We start from the raw sequence: 21019 nt of genomic DNA on the forward strand, positions 1-21019 counted from the left end.
TTCATTCTATTTTATGACTGAAAATATTGCATGTAGAATGCCACAATGATGCAACACGGATGGCAACTCAACGGCTGTAGTGTAGTTCTACTGTGGTGTAGTTCTACTGTAGTGTAGTTCTACTGTAGTGTAGTTATTCTGTAGTGTAGTTCTACTGTAGTGTAGTTCTACTGTAGTGTAGTTCTATTGTAGTGTAGTTCTTCTGTAGTGTAGTTCTACTGTAGTGTAGTTCTACTGTAGTGTAGTTCTTCTGTAGTGTAGTTCTTCTGTAGTGTAGTTCTACTGTAGTGTAGTTCTTCTGTAGTGTAGTTCTACTGTAGTGTAGTTCTTCTGTAGTGTAGTTCTACTGTAGTGTAGTTCTACTGTAGTGTAGTTCTTCTGTAGTGTAGTTCTATTGTAGTGTAGTTATTCTGTAGTGTAGTTCTTATGTAGTGTAGTTCTTCTGTAGTGTAGTTCTTCTGTAGTGTAGTTCTTCTATAGTGTAGTTCTTCTGTAGTGTAGTTCTACTGTAGTGTAGTTCTTCTGTAGTGTAGTTATTCTGTAGTGTAGTTCTTCTGTAGTGTAGTTATTCTGTAGTGTATTTCTTCTGTGGTGTAGTTCTACTGTAGTGTAGTTCTACTGTAGTGTAGTTCTATTGTAGTGTAGTTCTATTGTAGTGTAGTTCTTCTGTAGTGTAGTTCTTCTGTAGTGTAGTTCTACTGTAGTGTAGTTCTACTGTAGTGTAGTTCTACTGTAGTGTAGTTATTCTGTAGTGTAGTTCTACTGTAGTGTAGTTCTTCTGTAGTGTAGTTCTTCTGTAGTGTAGTTCTTCTGTAAAGTATTTAAACCGGAACAACCATTTCACTAATGGATTCAAAATATCCAAGCAACAGATTAATAGTTTAGGGGAAAAAAATATATTTTTCTGTAACATTCAAAGTCAGCAGGCTTTGTATTCTGAAGAACTTAGTCATTCCAAAAGTGAACCACCCACCTGGAAAAACTTCCCCCGAACAGAGTGAGATGGAGGACATTCATCATCTGCCTATGAGATTAAGTCAAGTAAGTCCCATTAAATCCTCAGAGGTACACAAAGATAGAAGCATCTCATACACTTATTATCTCTGATCTGCAACTATTCTGTTGTCTACATAGAACTTTACTGCTCTCCAGTCCCTGTTTACTAGCGCTTGGGGAGAAGCAGCATTGCTTTTCTCACAGGTTGTTTTCCAGGCGTTTTTCCCTTTCGGATAAAATTAATCAAGGAATCTTCAACTGCATCCACCTCTATTGTCGACCAATACCTTTTTGTTCCTTTGGCACCTTTGGAAAGAGATGGCATTATGAATGACTACATTAAATAAAGGTTGAGTACAATACAGTACTGGCACATCTCTCTGTATTAACTCTAGGTTAAAGCTGTATCTGCAGAGAGTGTGTTGAGGTGATACTAACAATCCCAACTAAATAACTACATAGACAAGGATGTGAGAGGAGAATGTGCAATGCTGACATCAAGGCAGACTCAATATGTATGGAATCTAACCCCAACAATCTGTTTGCAATGTAAACCATCTAATAAAAGCAATACCTTTTAAATCAAGTTCCCTCCCTCAAGAAAAACAATGTAACGCGTGCTAATCCTTCTGTGTAATCATCTATCCTGACACACTAGTTCAGATCTAACGTCTTGACTTGTGTCCAATCCAAACTGAACCGTTCTGTGCTGGCATGGTTGGAAATACAGTAACTGATGATGACAGGATTGATCTGGACCAGCACAGAACCATAAGTTGACACTACAGAGTGAAAATGCACTGACTGAAGGCAGCAGGAAACAGTCTAACCATGTGAGCCTCTCTCTTGTCCCAGCTTTCCCTTGGTCATTGGCTGTTTGGCCCAATCTTTTCTCCTGGAAAACATCAGTGTAAAACATGTCATTTTCCAACAGGACATTGTAATTCAGAATAGGTACATGTGTATGTAAGGTATAGACATACCTGTCAGATGTTCTTCATAGGAATTGTCTTCCTCTGATGATCCTGATGGACCTGGGACATAATCATCTTCACTGTTGTCAATGCTGGTTGTTGAGTCATCAGTCTTGTATCCAAGCAGAGCTTTGGTCAACTGTATTGAAGAAAACAAGTATTTTGGATGACTAGACAGACGACACAGAAAGTATTTGGACTCGGCACATTTTGATTAGTTATGACTCTGTGCTCCTCTAGTTTACATTTTGTTATAATACAATGAATATGGGATGAAAGTGCAAACTTGCCCATCTTTGATTTACAAAACTGATTCACAAGAACTTACAGTATGTGCTGGTGTTGAATGACACTAACTTATGTATATACTGTCTGTTCTGATCAACGGAGGTACATCATCCAACACATGGACTATCGACCCAGAGATACTGGCAGCCTCAGAGGTACTGGCAGCCTCAGAGGTACTGGAGTTTCAGAGGTACTGGAGCCTCAGAGGTACTGGCAGCCTCAGAGGTACTGGCAGCCTCAGAGGAACTGGCAGCCTCAGAGGTACTGGCAGCCTCAGAGGTACTGGCAGCCTCAGAGGTACTGGCAGCCTCAGAGGTACTGGCAGCCTCAGAGGTACTGGAGCCTCAGAGGTACTGGCAGCCTCAGAGGTACTGGCAGCCTCAGAGGGACTGGCAGCCTCAGAGGTACTGGCAGCCTCAGAGGGACTGGCAGCCTCAGAGGTACTGGCAGCCTCAGAGGGACTGGCAGCCTCAGAGGTACTGGCAGCCTCAGAGGTACTGGCAGTCTCAGAGGTACTGGCAGGCTCGGTGTCTGACATCTAAGGATACAATAAAATGATATTAGTCATGTGCAAATTAGGCAACAGGATATGATAACGATTCAACCATCCCCAGTATCCTCATTCTAAACAACTGACAAACCTGAGCTTTGGGATTTATCATTTCCTTTTCAAATCTGGCCTCACAAGTTAAATTATGTTTCTTTAGAGTTTCCATGCATCTTCTTATCCGCTGCAAAGCCTTTGAAAAGGAAGACAAGTTACAAAAAGAATAGTTGAGACTTAATAGAATGACAAGATTGGCACACAACATAGGGGATGGTCTGCGGGACACCAATGACTTATCATTGACTGATACAGGGGCTGTGGGACACCAATGACTGTTATCGTTGACTAATAGAGGTGCTGGTCTGCGGGACACCAATGACTTATCATTGACTGATAGAGGGGCTGTGGGACACCAATGACTGTTATCATTGACTAATAGAGGTTCTGTGGGACACCAATGACTGTTATCATTGACTAATAGAGATGCTGTGGGACACCAATGACTGTTATCATTGACTAATAGAGGGGCTGTGGGACACCAATGACTGTTATCATTGACTAATAGAGGGGCTGTGGGACACCAATGACTGTTATCATTGACTAATAGAGGTGCTGTGGGACACCAATGACTGTTATCATTGACTAATAGAGGTGATGTGGGACACCAATGACTGTTATCATTGCCTAATAGAGGTGCTGTGGGACACCAATGACTGTTATCATTGACTAATAGAGGGGCTGTGGGACACCAATGACTGTTGACAGAGCCATCCTTATGTGTGAGGGTGCGTGTGCATGATAGTGATATAAAATATATGTCATAGTTTCCTTTTTCATGATCACAATCTTGTGAAACCCGAACCCTCCAAGATCCCCCCACAATTCCCCAATAGCTGTCCCTCAACCATTCGAGACCCCTCCCACAGTGCCCCCGGAAGAAAAAAAAGAAAAATACAATTAATTCCATTCCCCCAAGAAGCCCCCAATGCACCAACAACCAAGAACCCCCCAATGCACCAACAACCAAGAGAATGAACCCCCCAATGCACCAACAACCAAGAGAATGAACCCCCACCACCAAGAATCCCCCAATGCACCAACAACCAAGAACCCCCCAATGCACCAACAACCAAGAACCCCCCAATGCACCAACAACCAAGAACCCCCCAATGCACCAACAACCAAGAACCCCCCAATGCACCAACAACCAAGAACCCCCCAATGCACCAACAACCAAGAACCCCCCAATGCACCAACAACCAAGAGAACTAAAGAGACAAAATGAAAAGACAGAAGAAAACAGCAAACAACAATGCAAAAAAATATAATAATAATAATAAAATAATACATTTGAAACATAGGACATCAAGGACAACTAAAATCATAACAGCAATGCCAACTGTGTATGTTTGTGTGCATGTCTGGCACTATTACATGTATGTGTGTGTTCTTGTATGTGTTTATTTGAATGAGAGTGTGTGTATATGCATGTGTACAAACACCTGCACGGCATCAGTCTCAGGCAAACCAGCATTAGTTGTAAAAACACTGCCACTTAGTGTCATTCAAATGTACTTTTATTATGTTTTATTTTTACTTTTTTTCCCCTTTGACCATCATTCTCTCTCTCACACAGCAACTCCACTCCCACTTGTCTCCAATTCCACATACCAACCCTCAGCTTCCCTCAGCCCATCCCATCTATCTCTGCTGGCCACCCACTTCGGGTCTCTACGCAACACATATCTTTCAACTATGCTATGATGTTTAACGTACAATTTCAATCTATCTAATCGAATAGAATCTACATATTGCGTGTTGAAGATAAATACTTTTACTAAGACTATTAGTATATTAGTAATTGACTGACCCGGTCTCTCCAGATTTCCCTAGAGTACTATTTCTAGGGTCAATTTTAGATCAATGCTATGCATTTTCAGCCATTCCTGAACCTGAGACCAGAAACAGGCTACCTGAGGGCAATCTGCAGAGCTTCGATGATTTTATGCCCCAAATATTCAACATTTTGTTGTTGGCAAGAATTCTATATAATAATTTTAGCCTAAAAGCATGAAGTCTTGAATCTTGCGTTGTTTTATATATCAACTCATACACCTTGTACCATGGAATCGGTACATCAAAAATCTCTTCCCAACTATTTTGCAATCTGTATGGCCCAGTTGTCAACATCCTGGTCCTCAAATGAAACTAGTATACTTTCCTATTTATGACATTGTTATTCCTCTGCCAGTTTTGATCCTTTATATTTGGCAGACAGACCAGTTCAATACCTCCTCCAGTTTTGGGGTTAATGCTGTAATCAATTGGTTGTACTCTTGGATTGAACAGACCTTCCCGTACAATTCTGATAACTCCATGAAGGACATAACTCTACCATTACAATTTACAATATAATTTAAGAACAAAATACCCTTTTCAAACATCTTTCCCATAAATACAGGTATTTTATCAACCAGCACATTTGAGTTCAGCCATAATATTTGTTGTAATATTTGTTCTATCTTTTCATGGGTGTGAAATTAAAATTGTAGCCAGCTCTGCAATGCTGGTTTTAAAAAGAAAGATTTTTTGAAAAAAGTATCATTCTCAATTAATTGAAAATGAGACATGTCAATCTGCACAAAGACAAAAATAACATTTTTAAACAATGGATGAGCTTTTCTTTTTAATCTACTGGAGAACCATTTAGGGTTCAAGTAAAACTGTTGAATAAGTGAAGCTTTTAGAGAGAGGTTTAGAGATTTTATATTTAATAATCTCAACCCACCCAATTCATATTCATTATATAGAGAGTCACGCTTTATTTTGTCTGGTTTAGCGTCCCAGATAAAGCGAAATATTTTTTGCTCATATGATTTGAAAAACAAGTCATCAGGAGCAGCAGCGCCATAAACTGAGAGAAGATTAAGTGGTTAATCAGGGCAATTTTCCATAAATAGACAGGTATTTACCTCTCCACAGTTGCAGGATCTTATAAAAAAAATTGTGTACTTGTTTCTGGTCATGTGACATTTCCCTTGTTTATCAAATCAAATCACATTTTATTGGTCACATACACATGGTTAGCAGATGTTAATGCGAGTGTAGTGAAATGCTTGTGCTTCTAGTTCCGACCGTACAGTAATATCTAACAAGTAATCTAACAATTTCACAACAACTACCTTATACACACAAGTGTAAGGGAATGATTAAGAATGTGTACATAAAAATATATGGATGAGCGATGGCCGAACGGCATAGGCAAGATGCAGTAGATGGTATAGAGTACAGTATATACATATGAGATGAGTAATATAGGGTATGTAAACATTATATAAAGTGGCATTGTTTAAGTGACTAGTGATACATTTATTATATCCAATTATTAATTATTTAAGTGGCTAGAGATTGAGTCAGTATGTTGGCAGCAGCCACTCAATGTTAATAATGTCTGTTTAACAGTCTGATTTGCCTTGAGTTAGAAGCTGTTTTTCAGTCTCTCTGTCCCTGCTTTGATGCACCTGTACTGACCTCGCCTTCTGGATGATAGCGAGGTGAACAGGCAGTGGCTCGGGTGGTTGTTGTCCATGATGATCTTTTTGGCCTTCCTGTGACATCGGGTGGTGTAGGTGTCCTGGAGGGCAGGAACTCAGTCTGCCTCCTCAAATTGCACTCTATACTGCATTACTATTGGCTCTGATCAAGTAGTGCACTATATAGGGAATAGGGTTCCACTTGGGACAGAGCCTCAGACTTGAATCACTGGTCCTGGAGACTGCTAGTTGTTCATACGGTATTGTTTTTAATGATTAACCTTGAAATGCAGTGGACTGAATCAGGGTCACACAGTGTTTGTTGGAAGTCTTAAACAAATCTACTTTGAAACAAAGGTGTACACCTCTGGGCTTAAAAACAAGAAGACACCTGTACCATGTCAGATATGGAGTTGAAATGTATTGGTTTTTCATCCCAATATGACACTTTATATACATCACAGTTGACTGAACTATAACAAAACCATTTGGCATAGAAACACCAGATTTCCGGCCGAATTTTTTTTATTAGGTTAATTAAATATGAAATTATTAAAATGATGAATAACATTCCACCTATAAGGCCACTAGGTAATCTGACTGCAGGAAAGGACTGCAGGTAATAATGATAAAATATGAATAACATTCCACCATGAGGTCACTAGGTAATCTGACTGCAGGAAAGGACTCCAGGTAATAATGATAAAATATGAATAACATTCCACCATGAGGTCACTAGGTAATCTGACTGCAGGAAAGGACTCCAGGTAATAATGATACAATATGAATAACATTCCACCATGAGGTCACTAGGAAATCTGACTGCAGGAAAGGACTCCAGGTAATAATGATAAAATATGAATAACATTCCACCATGAGGTCACTAGGTAATCTGACTGCAGGAAAGCAGTAGCTACACAGAGATGTTATTGTAAACCCATGGCTTTTCTCGTAAACAGGTTAAACTGGTTTTCTGATTATGCTGACATGGGGTCAGTTTCACTAAACTTTAACAGAAATGATGGCGTCTTAAGTTAATCAGAAACAAAAATGACAAAGTTTCCTGACATCGGGGAGGTGAATAAACCGTTCCCAAGGTTTCTGTCTCAGCACAAAGGAACATCTCACTGACTTGACATGTTCTGGTTTTGAATTCAGGCTGCAAGGTAAGGATCCTACCAGGCATTATTCATGTATGATGTTGGTAGAATGTTTAAGTTGGGATAGTAGTAAGGATCCTACCAGGGATTATTCATGTATGATGTTGGTAGAATGTTGAAGTTGGGATAGTAGTAAGGATCCTACCAGGGATTATTCATGTAGGATTTTGGTAGAATGTTGTAGATACAGAGCCACTTGTCATCAAAAAGGTGCTCTCTCAGCACAACAGAAAATATATAACTTACTTGACATGTTCTGGTTGTGAATTCAGGCTACAAGGTAAGACTTTTTCCAGGGATTTTTGTAAAATGTGTAGAGAAATTAAATGTATGGTGTAATTTTAGTATAGTGAATGAAAGTGAAACACTCAGATCTAACAGTCCATTTCACCTGTGACAGCTACGTGACAGTTCAATCATACAAAATGGCGCTAACTGGGCGTAGGCAATAAAATAAAAAAACATATTGTTCATATATTCGTATATTGTGGATATTTTACTATTTTTTTATGTATTATAGTTCAATGACATGTTGGATCTCTGTTTAGGGGTCATTGATTGAAAATGAGTCTCTCTGGGGAGAGAGAGGAGAGGGGCCCTGCCTCTAAAATTAGTCTCTCTGGGGAACATGACGCCAAAGCTAAGAGGTGAGATGACAATTTTGTTTAAGAATTTATGAGCAGTTTATATCCAAAACGCTATATCCATAATTTTTTCACATTTGTGTTTTTTCATCAGAAATTAAGTATTCTGGGTACCTTCATGTGTGTAAAATATTACTTTTCTAAGATTAATAGATTTTAGTGTCTGATATTTTCTCCTAAACGTCAACTGAGCGGCGCAGAGACACCATTCAAATGTGTGCAGACTCGTTACAACCTCAGCTGTAAACACACATTGATTGTGTCCGTCTGTGACGAAAAGAAAGTGGTCTTAGTTAAATTCTATGAAATTATTTAGTTGTTTTTTTTCATTTTGGGGGCTGAAAATCACAGCAAATATTGTTACATCACAGCAAGATGAAACTAATATTGTTACATTCTCTAGATTCTTCCATTTAAATTTGCACTATAGAGCGCCACAGTGGAGGTGTTATAATACCCATAACACCAAGCGGTCAAACAGGGAAATGGTTCCAATAGTTTTATAGAGCCCCACAGTGGAGGTGTCATAATACCCATAATACCTAGCGGTCAAACAGGGAAATGGTTCCAATAGTTTTATAGAGCCCCACAGTGGAGGTGTCATAATACCCATAACACCTAGAGGTCAAACAGGGAAATGGTTCCAATAGTTTTTCCAAAAATAACATGAGCTGGTGCACACCCAGATAAAAAAAATATATGTGGAGGTGCTGACTAACGGCGAATAAACTATAAGCTACAAAAAATTAGTGGCACACTCCATATATAAACTCCATATATAAACTCCCAGTAATTTATTGGGTAAATCACCAATGTTTCGGCATCACTGTGGCTTCTTCAGGGTGATGTCATGAATACTTGAACCAGGTTATGTAGACAAACAGTGCAATTAGTGCAAACAATGACAATAGTGAGGGGTGTGTCATCATGATTAAGTTAATTAGAATGAATTAGTGAAACTGTTAAAAAACAATAGTTTATGGCATATTGAATATATCAGGCTATTGTTATCATATGAAAACGTAATTGAATATTGTACATAACATTAGCACAAAAATACATTATTGTTTTGTTCAATTTCACATATTTAATTGTTTCCTATTTAATGTAATGTTTTGGTTCAACCTTAATGCATAATAAACATCATCAACAGGGGGACATATTGGATGTACTGTGATAAGATGTAGAAAGAATATATCCATTTAAAAGAGAGAATTGTTCATAAGAAGGTCCTGAGATCAACGTCAATATTCAGACCACTAGGGGTCAATGTTTTTAGACAGGATATCCTGTCTCCCTTTGTAGTAGTAGGACCTCCATGTTACCTCCTCTCCTTGGTGGAGCAACATGCTCAATGCCTGTGTATTTGAGGGAGGAGATTGGATGCTTCAACAAAGTGAGCTGCTACCGGATAGTCAATGTTCTCACACCTGATTGAGCTGTGGTGTTCAGCTATGTGTTGTTTTAATTGTCTTTTCGTTTGTCCTACGTAGGCTTTTCCACGTGAACAGGTGATCAGATATTTTACTCCCTTGGTCTTGCATGAGATGATACCTCTAACAGGGATGTTTCTACCTGTATGTGGGTGTCTGAAGAAGGATGTTTTCATAGTGCTATTGCACTGTGCGCATGAGCCACGTTTGTAGTTCCCATTTGGAATGGGTGTCAAGAGTGTCCGAGTGGTGTGCGTTTTTGTTGTTGTTTTATACTAATACTTGGTGCAAAAGACGGTTGTTTTTCTTCTTTGGTTGATTTTTTTTAGCAATTCCTCTCCTGGTTTTTGTGATATTTTCATCATTGCAGCATCAAGAGTTGTGTCTTTGTAGTCTCTCATTTTAGCTTTTAGCATTGGTGTCAAAATCCTATAGTTTTTCCACCATACATTTTTCCCATAGAGAATTGTAGAAACACTTAAAATAAGGGATGTGTTTCGTGTAAGGTGGGGTGGCGCAGCAGTCCATGTGGGAAAATGTTGTCATCAAAGTCTGTCATTCTCTGGATTTATGGTGCTTCAAGAAAACCGGGAACTTTGAATTATGACGTCAGTGATCTTCAGGTCGGAGCTCTAGAAAGAGGCCCGAGTTCCCCACTTGGAATATTGAGTTGGATGACTGTTCAAACTGTATTTTCTCAGTCGGAGCTAGTTTTATTTTCGAGTTTCCATATTCGAGTTTTCAATTTCAATGTTCAATTAAAACCCTCTACCCATTCATAAGAATTTGTAAGATACTTATTAGCATAAAATGAACAGAAACCAGTCTCAAAATCAATCAATCAATAGTGTTTATTCTCGAGAGTACTGACCATAGTACAATTTACATCAGGTTATATAATAAAACTGACGTCATAGGTTTTAAAATGTCCTTCCTCCTCTCGGATACAATGGCAGTACAGTTAGCGTTCTTACATTGTCTGCCACCTGTTAAACAATCTACAACTAGCCCAAGGTCTCTCCCCTCCCTGGGTAGAGACAAAATGTCCTGTAATGAACACATCATTCCAGCCAGTCTGATGATAACTCCATTTGTTTCTAACAAGGAACGGAAAGTCCTTGTTCTAATTCTTGACTAAAACAACACACATTATATTCAGTATTATGATTATAATAAGATTCATACATCCATACGGTAACATAGTAGCATTCTGTTTAGTCAAATGTCAAATGTATAAATAATTTAGTCATTATTCATAAAAATCCCATAAGTACCCACAGATGGCCACAGGGAGGAGCAAGAGAGATATAGACCCATACTGTTTTTTGCCTTATAAACCCTAAACCTAACAATCAATCAATCAAATGTATTTATAATGCCCTTTTACATCAGCAGATATCACAAAGTGCTATACAGAAACTCTAACCCTATGTATTACCTATTGCAGCCTTAACCCCTAACCCGAGGTATAACCTATTTTAGTCTTAACCCCGAACCCTAATTCTAGGGTAGGGTAGCCTAGAACACTTTTAGAAACTATTTTAGTAATAATATTATGTTAGTAAATACCATTATAGTACAAAATAGCATTTTGATAACTTTATTATTTTATGATATTTATTATTGCAAGGCAGAACATTTGATCAACAAGCCACATTAGTTTTATTTTTCATAGGTGGTTTGAACTGGGTGACTTAGTAACCTCTATGTGAAAGTCCAGCAAATGGCATGGGATAGATGGGGCAGGTTTGAGACTGATCTAAGGAATTAACCAGAAAAATAGACTTTATTTCTCAGCTGCCTCACCAATGTCTGTTTGTGAATTAATAACTTTTAATTGCTAAATTTACAATAGATGGCAGCATAAGACCATAAAGCATCAGTTATAGGCTACAAGCAGCAATATGATTGACATAAAATAGCATGCAACCACAGAATATATGTCCCATGATTTTCTAAAGTTATCACTCATTACTTTAGTTAGCTATATATCTTGTATTAGGGCTGTGTTGCTTTTGGGAGAGCAAAACAATTGTAACTATTGCAGGTATTGAACCCCGGGTAAATAATCACTTGTCAGAACATCAACCTTAGTTTACATGCAGTATAAAAAAATCATGTTAATATCTGATATTTAGAGTAAACAACCTCGGAATAGAAAAGACGGCGACGGGGTCTTCCAGCCCGCCAATAAATTACATCATGCAACCCTCCCGTAAATTTACCTCAACATGCCCCTGGAGAAGGCAGAGTGACGGCAAAAGCTTTTTAGCGGGGCTGAGATGACTACTAGAGCGAGAACAATAAAAACAGGTAATAATGAACATGAATCATATTTATATTACTTCACACTAATCTGTTTAATGCTTTTTCAGTCCCTCCTCTTGCGTTAGCAGTGTGGAAAGGGACAGCAAGAAGCGCACAGGAGTTTTCCTGTGAGGGGGAGTGGTGGTGTATCCAGGGAGAAAACTAAACTAATCTTCTGAAATGTCATTTGTGGTCTTATGATGCCATCTACTGGAATTATGTAGCAACTGCAGTACTACTGAATAATGTGTAATTCCTTACTAAAGTAGTAATTATTACAACCATAAAATAACCATTTATAGCATAACAAACAATGAAACAGACATAAACCAAAAACATCATACATTTAGTTAATTATATATTTATATATATTAAAAACTATTTTTTAGATGGGTGACATTATCTGCCAAAGTAACACCCCTGTAGACAAAGAAGAGCTCTCCAGTAGGTACCAAAACATTCAAAGGACATTTTCTCAAAAGTGAGGTTACAAGTTTATCATCTTTCAAAGCAGAATTACTTTCCCATTGTTCCTCAACTGTAGTGTATGATATACCATTTTATAGCTCTGAGTCTCTACTTTTATCCAATGTGAAAAATAAAACATTTAAAATGTTACTACATTTTTGAGCCCGGACGGTCACATTTGAGAGTGAGGAAGATATATAGCACTTTGCTAAAAAAAACATTATTATTTGTCCCTCTGAAATTAAACCATCAAGTGATAGATTTTAAACAACTACAAGTCTGTCATTGAACAATCCCATTACATGATTAGATAGTGAAAAAACACACCAATCTCTTTCATAATTTCTTTAAACAATTAAAGCAAAACATTTCTGAAAATGGATATATAGCGTTTTGGAATGAAACTCTTCTTATGTTTCCCATCTGAGCTCAGAGTAGATGAGAGACGTAATGTTTGTCTCTGTTGTGTTGAAGCCCAATCAAGCAGGAGAGACCAGCCTCCCCTGTACCCAGCTGTGTGTCCATGAAGAGTGACAAGTCTATGGGTCATCCTATATACTTTAGAGAGGGAGACTTTTCTACTGAACAAAGGTAAGAAGAACTCATGGGTCATGGTCAGTGAGTTAAACAACACTGTCTCCAGTCATGTCTCCTCTCCCATTTTCCCATTTCTTTTTGTTGTTTTTATAATCCGTAGGCAAATCCTTTTGTCCATTTTCATAGTCCTAAAACAATATTAAACAAACACAACATTCCCTCCCTGTGTGTGTGTGTGTGTGTGTGTGTGTGTGTGTGTGTGTGTGTGTGTGTGTGTGTGTGTGTGTGTGTGTGTGTGTGTGTGTGTGTGTGTGTGTGTGTGTGTGTGTGTGTGTGTGTGTGTGTGTGTGTGTGTGTGTGTGTGTGTGTGTGTGTGTGTGTGTGTGTGTGTGTGTGTGTGTGTGTGTGTGTGTGTGTGTGTGCGCACGCGTACTCCCTGGATGAGAAGATGTAATCTCATGTTTTGTCCACAGAAACCAACAGGAGAGATCAGAGTCAGAGATTCTCAGTGGTCAGTCTTCCCAGAGTCGTCAAGCAGTCCTGGCCTCCATATTCAGTGTATGTGGTCCTTTTATGCACATTTGTTTTTGTTTACCTCAAGTTAATCTGTCAATCATTCATTAACCTCTCTGGGGTAGGGGGCAGTATTTTCATGTCTGGGTGAATAGCGTGCCCATTTTAAACTGCCTGCTACTCAAGCCCAGAAGCTAGGATATGCATATAGATATAGATTTGGATACAAAACACTCTAAAGTTTCTAAAACTGTTCAAATAATGTCTGTGAGTATAACAGAACTGAAATGGCAGGCGAAACCCTGAGGACAAACCACCCCCCTCAAAACAAATTCATCCTACCACTGTTTTCAATGTCTGTCAATTTTATTATAAGGTGAAATCCTCCCCGATTACAGTTCCTAGATGTCAACCACTAGATGTCAACAGTCTTTAGAAAGAGTTTCAAGCTGGTTTTTGCAAAAATTAGGTAGAAGTTGTAGTTTTTCTAAGTGGCTCCCATTTTGGCTGTAGTGTTTCCATGCGCATGGAAGAGAGCGTGTTCTTTTTGTTTTTGTCCGATAAAGACAATAACGATTTTCCGTCTTAAATTTGATCGTTTATTTACGTATTAGGGTACCTAAGGTTTGATTATAAACGTTGTTTGACTTGTTTGGATAAGTTTATTGGTAACGTTTGGGAATCATTTTGTATGCATTTTAATGGAGGGAAACTGGTGGATTATTGACTGAAGTGCGCCAGCTAAACTGAGTTTTTATGGATATTAAGAAGGACTTTATCGAACAAAAGGACCATTTGTAATGTAACTGGGACCTTTTGGAGTGCCAACAGAAGAAGATCTTCAAAGGTAAGGAATATATTATATCGTTATTTCTGACTTTCGTGTTGCAACTGCCTGGTTGAAAAATGATTTGTCATGCATTTGTATGCGGGGCACTGTCCTCAGATAATCGCATGGTGAGATTCTGCCGTAAAGCCTTTTTGAAATCTGACACAGCGGCTGGATTAACAAGAAAATAAGCCTAATTTTTACGTATTACACGTATATTTTCATGAAAGTTAAATACTTGAATTTAGTATTTTTGAATCACTGCAATTTCACCGGATGTTGGCCAGGTGGGACGCTACCGTCCCACATATCCATAAGAAGTTAAAAGGCCTTCGCTTGAAAAAGCAGCTAATTTGTTTATGAAAAAGCATTTCTTCTCTTTCTCAACTTATTTACTTTATTTATTTCAGTTGCTTGAAGAGAATATTATGACATTTGTGAAGAACGAGCTGAAGATGTTCAAGAGGATTCTTAGTCCAGAACTCCCAGAAGGCTTTGAGAGTCAGAAGCAGGATAAGGAAGTGGTGGATGCTGAAGATGAGAAGCAGGAGAGCAGTGCCAAAGATGGGGCTCTGAAGATCACACTGCACGTCCTGAGGAAAATGAACCAGAAGGAGCTTGCTGACACACTGGAGAAAAGTAAGATCTGTCTGCCTCATTTGGAATTATGATTTAGAACATTTAAAAGCTGTAGCTAAAGTACAGCTAAAGTAGCTGTGTAACGTTCGTTCTCCTCCTCGTCTGAAGAGGAGCAAGGATCGGACCAATATGCAGCGAGGTATGAAGACATAATGATTTATTTAAATAATAATAACGAAGACGAAAAACACTTAATAAACTACAAAACAACAAACGACGTAAACAGACCTGAACATGAGAACTTACAGACAACGAAGAACGCACGAACAGGAACAAACTCACAAACGAAACAGTCCCGTGTGGCATAAACACTAACACAGGAACAATCACCCACAAACAAACAGTGAGAACAGCCTACCTTAATATGGTTCTCAATCAGAGGAAACGTAAAACACCTGCCCCTAATTGAGAACCATATCAGGCTAATACATTGAACCCAACATAGAAACACATAACATAGAATGCCCACCCCAACTCACGCCCTGACCATACTAAACAAATACAAAAACAAGGGAAAACAGGTCAGGAACATGACAGAACCCCCCCCTCAAGGTGCAAACTCCGGGCGCACCACCTACAAATCTAGGGGAGGGTCTGGGTGGGCATCTGTCCACGGTGGCGGCTCTGGCTCTGGATGTGGTCCCCACCCCACCATAGTTAATCCCCTCTTCCGTGGCCTCCTCCTAACGGCCACCCTCCATATTAACCCCACCGGACTAAGGGGCAGCACCGGACTGAGGGGCAGCACCGGACTGAGGGGCAGCACCGGACTGAGGGGCAGCACATGACTGAGGGGCAGCACCGGACTGAGGGGCAGCACCGGACTGAGGGGCAGCTCCGGACTGAGGGGCAGCTCCGGACTGAGGGGCAGCTCCAGACTGAGGGGCAGCTCCGGTCTGGCTGACGGCTCTGGCTGGTCATGGCTGGCTGACGGCTCTGGCTGGTCATGGCTGGCTGACGGCTCTGGCTGGTCATGGCTGGCTGACGGCTCTGGCTGGTCATGGCTGGCTGACGGCTCTGGCTGGTCATGGCTGGCTGACGGCTCTGGCTGGTCATGGCTGGCGGGCGGCTCTGGCTGCTCCTGTCTGGCGGGCGGCTCTGGCTGCTCCTGTCTGGCGGGCGGCTCTAGCGGCTCAGGACAGACGGGCGGCTTTGAAGGCTCAGGACAGACGGGCGGCTTTGAAGGCTCAGGACAGACGGGCAGCGCAGGCGGCGCTTGGCAGACGGACAGCTCAGACGGCGTTGGGCAGGCGGGCAGTGCAGGCGGCGCTGGGCAGACGGACAGCGCAGACGGCTCTGGGCAGGCAGGCAGCTCAGATAGCGCTGGGCAGACGGCAGACGGCAGACTCTGGCCGGCTGAGGCGCACAGTAGGCCTGGTGCGTGGTACCGGAACTGGAGGTACCGGGCTAAGGACACGCACCTCAAGGCTAGTGCGGGGAGCAGCAACAGGACGCACAGGACTCTGGAGACGCACAGGAGGCTTGGTGCGTGGTGCCGGAACTGGTGGTACCGGGCTGGAGACACGCACCATAGGGCGAGTGCGTGGAGGAGGAACAGGGCTCTGGAGACACACTGGAAGCCTGGTGCGTGGTGTAGGCACTGGTGGTACTGGGCTGGGGCGGGGAGGTGGCGCCGAATATACCGGACCGTGCAGGCGTACTGGCTCCCTTGAGCACCGAGCCTGCCCAACCTTACCTGGTTGAATGCTCCCCGTAGCCCGACCAGTGCGGGGAGGTGGAATAACCCGCACTGGGCTGTGTTGGCGAACCGGGGACACCATGCGTAAGGCTGGTGCCATGTATGCCGGCACGAGGAGACGCACTGGAGACCAGACGCGTTGAGCCGGCTTCATGGCACCTGGCTCAATGCCCAATCTAGCCCGGCCGATACGAGGAGCTGGAATGTACCGCACCGGGCTATGCACACGTACAGGAGACACCGTGCGCTCTACCGCATAACACGGTGTCTGCCCGTACTCTCGCTCTCCACGGTAAGCACGGGGAGTTGGCGCAGGTCTCCTACCTGACTTCGCCACACTCCGTTGTAGCCCCCCCCCAAGAAATTTTTGGGCTTGACTCACAGGCTTCCAGCCTCGCTTCCGTGCTGCCTCCTCATACCACCGCCTCTCGGCTTTAGCTGCCTCCAGCTCTTCACGAGGGCGGCGATATTCTCCAGGTTGTGCCCAGGGTCCTTTACCATCCAGTATTTCCTCCCATGTCCAGAAATCCTGCGATCGCTGCTGCTGCTTTTTCCCACGCTGCTTGGTCCTTGGTTCGTTCTCCTCCTCGTCCGAGGAGGAGCAAGGATCGGACCAATATGCAGCGAGGTATGAAGACATAATGATTTATTTAAATAATAATAACGAAGACGAAAAACACTTAATAAACTACAAAACAACAAACGACGTAAACAGACCTGAACCCAACATAGAAACACATAACATAGAATGCCCACCCCAACTCACGCCCTGACCATACTAAACAAATACAAAAACAAGGGAAAACAGGTCAGGAACGTGACAAGCTGTGTAACTCAATGATATTGTAGCAGCCTTAACACAACACCTAGTGACCTCATCAAGTAGCAGCAGGGATGTGTTGTGATTCATTTATATAGAGAGAGAGACAGCATTAATAATACCATCAATAATAATATAATCAGTCACACCAGTCTGTAATGCATTATGAAAACAATAACACATTTATACTGTCAGTTGAGAGAATACATTATTATAATTTTAAACTTTATAACAGTCCTACAATACTGTAGGCATTACAACAGACAGTAATATTAATATCCTCTGTGTTATTTCTTCATTCAGATGAGCTTGCTGTGATTTGCCAACGTGAACGTGAACTCAAATCTAATCTAAAGAAGAAGTTTCAATGTGTATTTGAGGGGATCGCTAAACAAGGAAACCCAACACTTCTCAATAAGATCTACACAGAGCTCTACATCACAGAGGGTGGAACAGGAGAGGTCAATAATGAACATGAGCTGAGACAGATTGAGACAACAACTAGGAAACAAGCAAGACCAGAGACTGCAATCAAATGTAACGACATCTTCAAACCCTTAACTGGACAAGACAAACTTATCAGAACTGTGCTGACAAAGGGAGTCGCTGGCATTGGAAAAACAGTCTCTGTGCAGAAGTTCATTCTGGACTGGGCTGAAGGAAAAGCCAATCAGGATGTCAAATTTGTATTTTCATTCCCTTTTCGGGAGCTGAATTTGATGAAAGAGGACAAACACACTTTCATTGAACTTCTTAATCACTTCTCAATGGAAACCAAACAATCAAGAATCTCCAACTATAACAAGTACAAAGTTCTGTTAATCTTTGATGGTCTGGATGAGTGCCGACTGCCCCTAGACTTTCAGAAGAACAAGATCTGTTGTGACGTCACAAAGTCAACCTCAGTGGATGTTCTGCTGACAAATCTCATCAAGGGAAATCTGCTTCCCTCTGCTCTCATCTGGATAACTACCCGACATGCAGCAGCCAATAAGATCCCTTCAGGGTGTGTTGACCAGGTGACAGAGGTACAAGGGTTCAATGACCCACAGAAGGAGGAGTACTTCAGGAAGAGATTCAGTGATGAGGACATGGCCAGCAGAATCATCTCACACATAAAGACATCAAGGAGCCTCCACATCATGTGCCACATTCCAGTCTTCTGTTGGATTTCTGCAACAGTCCTTGAACACATGCTGAAACATAAGAGAGAAGAGATGCCCAAGACTCTGACTGAGATGTACACACACCTTGTGGTGTTTCATACCAAACAGAAGAATGAAAAGTATCTTGGGAAAGAAGAGACAGGTCCACACTGGAATAAAGAGAGCATTCTGTCACTGGGAAAACTGGCTTTTCAACAGCTTGTGAATGGCAATCTGATTTTCTATGAAGAAGACTTGAAGGAGGCGGGTATTGATGTCAATGAAGCCTCTGTGTACTCAGGATTGTGCACACAGCTCTTTAAAGAGGAATGTGGGCTGTACCAGGACAAGGTGTACTGCTTTGTTCATCTGAGCATTCAGGAGTTTCTGGCTGCTGTATATGTGTTCCTCTCATTCATCAACAATAATGAGAATCTGATGGCCGAACCGCAATCAACATCCAGGAACCTTTCTGCGCTGTTCAGAGACAAGCCTAAAGTTACTGTCTACAAGAGTGCTGTGGATAAAGCCTTACAAAGTGAGACGGGAAACCTGGACCTTTTCCTCCGCTTCCTTCTGGGCCTCTCACTGGAGTCCAATCAGAAGCACTTACAAGCTCTACTGACAAAGACAAAAAACAGCGTACAGAGCCATGAAGAAACAGTCAAGTACATCAAGAAGAAGATCAGGAAGAATCCCTCTCCAGAGAGGAGCATCAATCTGTTCCACTGTCTGAATGAACTGAATGACCATTCTCTAGTGGAGGAGATCCAAAGTTACCTGAGATCAGGAAGTCTCTCAGAATCCAAACTGTCACCTGCACAGTGGTCAGCTCTGGTCTTTGTGTTGCTGACTTCAGAAAAGGAGCTGGGTGTGTTTGATCTGAAGAAATACTCCAGATCAGAGGAAGGTCTTCTGAGGCTGCTGCCAGTGGTCAAAGCCTCCAGAGTTGTTCTGTGAGTACATCAAATGACATATAAGAACTAATCATCAGGAAGAAATGTTCAGTTTAGAGAAAAATATGTATTATAATACGTATATAATTTTATATTGAAATACATATTGAATAAATGCATTGATTTTCACATTCGTATAACATTATGACCATACAATTCTAGGAGACTGAAGATGAATCTATATGTTGTTTGAGAGAATAAACCAATAAACCATGCATCTGCCGTTGTCCTTCTACACTACTCGTTAAATCAACAGTGTGTTTGTGAAGTCATGATGATCTCTTTGTCAGGCTGTCAGGCTGTCTAGTCACAGAGGAAGGCTGTGCTTCTCTGGTCTCAGCTCTGAGGTCAAACCTCTCACACCTGAGAGAGCTGGATCTGAGTAACAATGACCTGAAGGATTCAGGAGTGAAGCTGCTCTCTGCTGGACTGGAGAATCCCCACTGTAAACTGGAGACTCTGAGGTCAGTATTCCTGTAGTTGGTCAACAAGTGAAAACTGTTCACCAGATCCACATGTGTTTACCAGACACACATAGTCCACACTATATGTGTTTGGACAGTGAAGCTTACAGTTTTACATTTGGTGCTATGCTCCAGCATTTTAGATTGAGATATAATGTTTCATATTACGTATCAGTACAGAATGTCACCTTTTATTTGAGGTTAATGGTGAGAGGTTAGTATGTTTTGTTGTAGCCTCTGTTATTGGTAGTGGTGAGAGGTTAGCATGTTTTGTTGTAGCCTCTGTTATTGGTAATGGTGAGAGGTTAGCATGTTTTGTTGTAGCCTCTGTTATTAGTAATGGTGAGAGGTTAGTATGTTTTGTTGTAGCTTCTGTTATTGGTAATGGTGAGAGGTTAGCATGTTTTGTTGTAGCCTCTGTTATTGGTAATGGTGAGAGGTTAGCATGTTTTGTTGTAGCCTCTGTTTTTGGTAATGGTGAGAGGTTAGCATGTTTTGTTGTAGCCTCTGTTATTGGTAATGGTGAGAGGTTAGCATGTTTTGTTGTAGTCTCTGTTATTGGTAATGGTGAGAGGTGAGCATGTTTTGTTGTAGCCTCTGTTATTGGTAATGGTGAGAGGTTAGCATGTTTTGTTGTAGCCTCTGTTATTGGTAATGGTGAGAGGTTAGCATGTTTTGTTGTAGCCTCTGTTATTGGTAATGGTGAGAGGTTAGCATGTTTTGTTGTAGCCTCTGTTATTGGTAATGGTGAGAGGTTAGCATGTTTTGTTGTAGCCTCCGTTATTGGTAATGGTGAGAGGTTAGCATGTTTTGTTGTAGCCTCGTTAACCTTCTCACACATCATTTTTCATGATTGATTTATGATTTGTATTAATTCTGGCATCATCAGGATTCATTTACTAGTCTTGTAATTTCCACCATAACGTCTAGTGGCTAGAGGTTTAGAGGAGCTGGCTGCTAAACAACTCCCAAAAGACTAATCTAGTGGCTAGAGGTTTAGAGGAGCTGGCTGCTCAACAACTCCCAAAAGACTCATCTAGTGGCTAGAGGTTTAGAGGAGCTGGCTG

The 21019-nt window shown here is 41.2% G+C and overlaps 1 protein-coding gene across 1 annotated transcript in view; it reads left to right on the forward strand.

Moving 5' to 3' along the window:
* Positions 1-4244: 4244 nt before the first annotated feature.
* Positions 4245-21019, forward strand: part of LOC139575073 (NLR family CARD domain-containing protein 3-like) — a 188840-nt gene continuing 172065 nt past the window's right edge. The window contains exons 1-3 of the mRNA XM_071400055.1: positions 4245-7504; positions 8047-8145; positions 12825-12941. Of these exons, the coding sequence (XP_071256156.1) occupies positions 8063-8145; positions 12825-12941 (200 nt within the window). The 5' untranslated portion in view covers positions 4245-7504; positions 8047-8062. The remainder of the gene's footprint in view (positions 7505-8046; positions 8146-12824; positions 12942-21019) is intronic.

Source organism: Salvelinus alpinus, chromosome 5 (genome assembly GCF_045679555.1).
Source record: "Salvelinus alpinus chromosome 5, SLU_Salpinus.1, whole genome shotgun sequence".
NCBI lineage: Eukaryota > Metazoa > Chordata > Actinopteri > Salmoniformes > Salmonidae > Salvelinus > Salvelinus alpinus.